Source organism: Sinocyclocheilus grahami, unplaced genomic scaffold, assembly GCF_001515645.1.
Source record: "Sinocyclocheilus grahami isolate Dianchi unplaced genomic scaffold, SAMN03320097.WGS_v1.1 scaffold562.1, whole genome shotgun sequence".
In the NCBI taxonomy this organism is placed as follows: domain Eukaryota; kingdom Metazoa; phylum Chordata; class Actinopteri; order Cypriniformes; family Cyprinidae; genus Sinocyclocheilus; species Sinocyclocheilus grahami.
Genome location: NW_015505741.1, coordinates 232209 through 238721, shown reverse-complemented (window position 1 = coordinate 238721; position 6513 = coordinate 232209). Strand labels below are relative to the sequence as shown.

Below are 6513 nucleotides of genomic sequence, written 5' to 3'. Positions count from 1 at the left end.
CCGTACCCACTGTATATATATATATATATATATATATATATATGTTTGTAAAAATATGAATGGAAACAGTTCCAACACATGGCTTCTGTAGCAAAATGATTTGTGCAATTTAGTAGTTGACCATTATGGATTTTTAAATGGCTGGAGAGCAAGATGATAAAATCTGATGCTACCAATTCAAAAGTCAAATTTAAATGAACATTTATTTTTACATTTGCCCAAGTCACAATTTTTAAAACAAAAATAAATGCAGACCTGCCAACCATTGGGGGGTGGTCATATAGCCTATTCCTACATTACTTGAAGCTCCTTGATGGCTATTGTCAAAATCGTAATTGCAAAATGCTAGACTTCATGTTAAATATTTTTCATAGGTTAGTACTCAGTCTGCACTCAGTTTGTGATATTCCTGTTATACAGTATTTTAGAGTAAACAGTAGGAATGCAACAACACAGTTAGCCCAAGGTTCAATAAATACTTCAGTTTTTTAAACACAGTTTTCAGTTTGGGTTCTGATGGTTTGGCACAACAGAGTTCTTTTTAGCGATTTTAAATGCTATTTAAAAAAAAAACAAATTCCAGTACATTGTTGTACACTGTAGAAAAACATGGATTATGACATGTCTACCTTAAATTTATTTTGAGAGAAGTATTATTTTTATAGATTGGCCATTATTTAGTGCTATGAACGGATGTAATGTCGGTTTCATTCATACTGGATACTAGAGGGTGCCCCTGCGCAGCAAGTCCACATAACAATCACCGATGAAATAGAGCTCAGGACTCCAGGAAATACCATACACGTGTTTCCTTATCTCAGCTCACTGATGAATACGGGAAATGTAAAGGAAATTTAAAAAAAAAAAAAAAAAAAACACATGGAAACCGCTCTGATCTTTTTCTGTTGCTTGTTTACTGCGCGTGGACAGGTCACCAGGTGTTTGCGTAGTTTAGAGTGACAAATCGTACCAGTGTACTTTAAGGTCAAAATACGTACAGGTTGGCGGGTCTGTAAATGTACTGGAAGAAAAACGGATAAAAACTAGATCAGTTATCAGCTGATGTTGATAATGTTAAAATGTGCAAATTGTACAACATGACCAATACATCGATGTATCATTAGAGCAAATATCAAGTGAAAGCGCTGCTGAGGTGTGCCATACCTTCGACCCTAGCTTCGTCAGGTGTAATGGTGGCGCATTTCACAGAAACATTGTATTTCTGGGTAGCTAAAGCAGAGTCAATTGTGACTTGGTCATCAGTCTGGTCACGGTAAGGAAGACCCAGGTCAAAGTACTTCAGCTCCACATCCACATTGGTCAGAATGAGCTGCACACAACAATTTGGTGTTAAAAGTAAACTTCATTCAAAAAAAAAAAAAACACATTAAAGCAAGTCATTTGGTCATTTTATTTTATCCTAAAAGAGTGATGTAATTTTTCAAAAATACTTGCTTCTACCACATCTTAAGTTTGATGACGCAAACATTTCACACTCCCCCTATAAATTATGCCACGAGTGATCATTTAAATTCTGATTGAGCCTAAACACCATAGTTATAATAATCTCTGGATTAATGGCATTGTTTTTCTGGCTATAAATAATGAGCCCATTCTGATTCTCCGCAGAATTGGCAGAATAATTTCAGCTTGTGGAACGTCACCACCACCATCTGCCGTCTCTCGCAGGAGGCAGACGGCCAGTCAGTGAGAATGACCTCAACACTGGCCCTGCCCCTGCGTGATGCGGCCGTAATCTTCACGTGTAAACACTCTTCCAGTAAGACTATCACACTGTTTTTTTAAAACACGCCAATCACTCCACCACTCTCTCCTCGTCTGATTAATTCTCCCAAGAGACGCGGTCACATTCCCCTTCCAATTTCCATCTCCTTTTGTCTAACCCAATTTTCGTTCGGTCTGTGCCTGTCTAGGCTTCTCACTCTCCTGTTTCTCTCTTTCCTTTGCCCTCTCCATCTTTCCCTCCCGCATTCTGTTCCTCTCGGTGAGTGTGTGTGTGTGTGTGTCACCATTTTAAAAATAGACTAGACAGACACTGCTTCCCTCCCCCTCATTCTCTCACAAGCTTGGCGTTTAAGCACCTTTTCTTTGATGAACTCCCAGATGATCCTGGTCATCTCATCTCCGTCCATCTCCACCACTGGCTTTGCCACCTTAATACGTTTATCGGCATCTGTCAGAAAAAAATAAAAAATCTTTCGATCAGCCCGTTTTTTTTTTTTTTTTCAGGCCTGAATAAGGGATTGTTTCTTCCCACTCGTGAGACAACCAGAAATTAGTGGTTCCTCAAAGAGGAGGATAATAAAGACATATAAAGCCCCATTCACTACTGAGCATTCTGAGCTCTGGTTGCACAAAAACAGTCATGTCTAAAAACAACAGTCACTACCAATAAAAATTGTATTTTATGCTGACACTGACAACTTTTATGCTGCTAAATATCAGTATTCCAGAGGGAAGAGCTTGTGTGTAAACTAATTGTATGTTACATTGCTCTCTATAATCTAAACCAATTTTGTAATACAAGGCTATTCTTAAGATTATTATCTGACCACATCATCACTACTGTTCAAAGGTTTGAGGTCAGTATAATTTCGAACACTTATTCAGCAAGGTTGCATTAAATAGATCAAATGTGACAAAAGTTGATTTATTATTATTTTTTTTAAATAAATGCTGTTCTTTTGAACTTTCTATTCTTCATAGAATTCTGAAAAATGGATCACCATTTCCACAAAATAGTAAACATCACAACAGTAACAGTAAAAGAAACATTTCTTGAGCACCAAATCAGCATATTAGAATGATTTCTGAAGGGTCATGTGACACTGATTACATTACTTATACTATATTAAAATAGTAAAACTAATTTTGGAATATTTCACAAAATTACGGTTTAACTGTTTTTTTTGTTTATTTGTTTGTTTGTATCAAATAAATACAGACTCTGTGAACATAAGAGACTTCTTTCAAAAACTTTTGTAGTGAACAGTAGTGTAAACATGAAAATATGCATGAAAAATCGGTCCATTGACCATCTTATTAATATCTTGATATTTAGTATTTGCAGCACAGTTTGCACTGTGGTTTTGTTACTTCCTGTTAGGGCTTGACAGTAGAACAGTATACACCATCTCAACTCAAATTACAAGCATACTAAAAAAAGGCATTAGCACATGGTTATTTCACATATGTAGTGCTCTTAGAAACTTCAAAAACACCCTAGGCAAAGTTTTGGGTTTTGGACAATATGAGCACAAACCCTTATCATTTCTTGGCATAAATCTATGAAGTAACTTGCAATTATCATTGAAGAATGGCAATCTAAACATCTGCCTTTGGCAGCTGTAATGCCTGATTACAGGATTAAACTGGCCCAGGTTTCATTTTGAAAGATTACTGGGTCAGCACACTTTTATAGCTTTACTGGCTGATTGCCAATTAAGGTTAATAGATAACAGAGCAATTAGAACACCAATTAGAGATGCTTTACAAATAGTTCTAAGTTAATATTTTTCTCTGTCCTGAATTCAGTAGTTTTTTGGTTTTATTAGAGGTTGTGTTGCCCATTATCAATGCAAAGTCATCACAAAATGATAAGGATTTATGCTGTTATTGTCCAAAACACCACTTTACCTAGGGCGTTTCCAAAGCATGAAGAAATGATAAAGATATAAAATGACTCATACCGCCCACTCCTGCTTGCTGCTAAAAGAACCAACTTGCAGCAATTTCATGAATTAAATGTCTACCTTTAGTGTTTTAAACACCTTTTTATTGCCACTGCTTTCTACTAAAGCAAGTAAGTAGAGGTCATCTCACTCTCCTCTTCTCTCACTGGGGACAAAGTAGAGGAAGGAGGGGGAGCCATGGAGGGAATCAAGTGACTTTGTTACACTTGCCAAGTTCCTGCTCCTGCTAGAGAGCCGCTCCATCTAAAGAGTCGGCAATGCTGTCAAAAACAGTGAAAGAGTTCATAAAAGACAAAATGCTGTCAATAAAGCATGGCATAATCACCTTTATAAGCACTGTAGGTAACACATTTACCATACTTCACTGATGTAACGCTCTATAAACTACATCTTCAATCTATTTTAGCAGCCATAGGCCACGTCCATCAAGTCAAAGTTCAGACGCTTTGAACATTTCAATCAAGTTCAATTGCAGCATGACATATAAAGTCACACAGAAAAAAAGATATCAAATATTTAACGTTTTATGCAACGGACTTATATAAAAGCTTTCTATAAAATATTTAATTTCAGCAAACCCAATTATCATCCACCAAAATACCACCACTAAGCTACAAAAGGGCCAGATAAACCAACTTTCAGATAGAGTTACTGCTTATCACAGCTGTGTCAACCAAAAGTGCATTATGGCTAAGGCCTTTTAATTGAAACCTGACTGGGTTCGTAAACAGAAATGACAAACAGGGAATCCTGGGGAAAAGAATCCTCTCACTAATCAGAAGTGCTGGGACAGCGTGCTAAAGGGGGAGGAGGAGTATATGGGCAGGATTATGTAAGCATGCTTCAATGCCCCATTTCTAACATCACTGCAGCCATCTGCACAGCAAATGAATCCTCCCCTATACAATACATTTATGCTGAGCTGCGGCATGAACCAACATGCCATGATGGACTGCAGATATTCACGTTTCCTCTGAATTTCTGCTAAATGTCATCCAATGGGAAATAGAATCTGCAAAGAATGCTGAACAAGATCATGTGATCTACAATCCAGTGGCCTTGAGTTATACTTACTAGAAATTGAATGAGATAAAATAACATGCTTCACATGTATTGAGCATAAAATAGCACACTGCCACTCCTACACTACTGTACAATGGATGATACTCTGCCATTGCACTAGAATCCAGCTGGTGCCACATTACCCATTTTAGGAACCTTTTATAAATAGGTTTAAATACAAACAGTAGCTTCTAAAGAACCATTTACTTTTAGGGCAATAATTCTTAACCTAAATTAAAATAATTTGTGATCAAGCATACAGTAAAGATACTAAAATCGTTAAATGCTATTGCTATTTAAAATAACTTATTTTTTAACATATTTTAAAATGTAATTCATTCCTGTGGTAGCAACACTGAATTTTCAGCAGCCATTACTCCAGTCTTCATGTTACATGATCCTTCAGAAATCATTCTAATATCTTGATTTGGTGCTCAAGAAACTTTTATCAATGTTTAAAGCAGTTGTGCTGCTTTATATTTTGTGGATATGCGAAACCTTCTTTCAGGAGTTTTTGATACATAGAAAGTTCAAAAGAACAGCATGTATTTGAAACAGAAGGATTTCATAACATTATAAATGTCTTTACTCTCACTTTTGATCATTTTTAATGCATCCTTGCCAAATAAATAAATAAATAAACATACAAAGAGACCCCAAACATTTTAGCGGTAGTGTAAGTGTTCAATTCAAAAAAGTATGTAATATCTTGTTACATGTTCTGCACCATGGCTCTTAAAGTCACAGTATTTCATTTCTGTATCTAACATGTAAGATTTAAATGACAATAAAACAACACTGACTTGAATTCCAAAGTTTTTTTTAATCAAACTCTCATGAATTAGCCTACTTCTGACTTATTTGCCATTCAATAACATCTACTTGCAACTCATTTCTGAACTTATTAACAGTTATATTTATCTCCATATTTGTATAAATGATCTTTACAAAAAAGGTAGGGATGCGCCGATCCGATATTCATATCGGGTATCGGCTCCGATAGTGCCATTTTTCTCAGATCGGGTATCGGGCAGAGAACCGATCCAAATCCGAGATTTTTTTTCTTTTTTTTTTCGATTGTGCGAATTATTCTGTGTTACTTCTGAAGCCATACGATAGCTTAATGTGAGCTACATATGAATATTTAAGTCCTTACATTAAAGTTCACACAAACTTTCTCCGCTGTGGCTGTCAGTCATTCCTTCAGCCTTTAAACCCTGCTCGCGTTCGGTTACAGCAGTCAGCTCGGTAAAGCTCTCTCCAAGATCATTCTGTGTTCCCATTATACTTGATTTGTAAATACATGTCTATGATTTTGCAAAAAAGGACTTTGTCTTCTTGCCGGAGTTTAATGTTTTGTTACTCGCTACCAGATGTCTGTGAGAACAAAACATGGGCGTAGAAAAGACTATAAATAGTTTTTAACGTGCACAGTAACTGAAATTTAAAACGGTTAAAAGAAAGGCTCAATAACTGTTGCACGGATATAATACACTACGCATCAATTTCTCTTCACTTTGTGCTTTGCAGTTTTTAACACGAAGCGCTTTAATGTGCGCACATTGTAAGCGCTTCGTGCTCATAGATTGTCAACCCTCTACATTGTGAGTAAATCACTCTGGGCGACTAAATCTTCACTCTGGGCGACTAAATGATGTCTAATATTAGCCAATGGCTGATCAATTCTGAGATTTTACTCGCCAGTGTGTGAGTTGGAGGCTGAGTATATGATTAGCAC

At 36.5% G+C, this 6513-nt stretch overlaps 1 protein-coding gene across 1 annotated transcript in view; it reads right to left on the bottom strand.

Moving 5' to 3' along the window:
• idh2 (isocitrate dehydrogenase (NADP(+)) 2) overlaps positions 1–6513 on the bottom strand; it is an 18422-nt gene that overhangs the window by 5375 nt on the left and 6534 nt on the right. The window contains exons 2-3 of the mRNA XM_016239322.1: positions 2103–2194; positions 1165–1330 (exon numbers count right to left, since the gene is read on the bottom strand). Of these exons, the coding sequence (XP_016094808.1) occupies positions 1165–1330; positions 2103–2194 (258 nt within the window). The remainder of the gene's footprint in view (positions 1–1164; positions 1331–2102; positions 2195–6513) is intronic.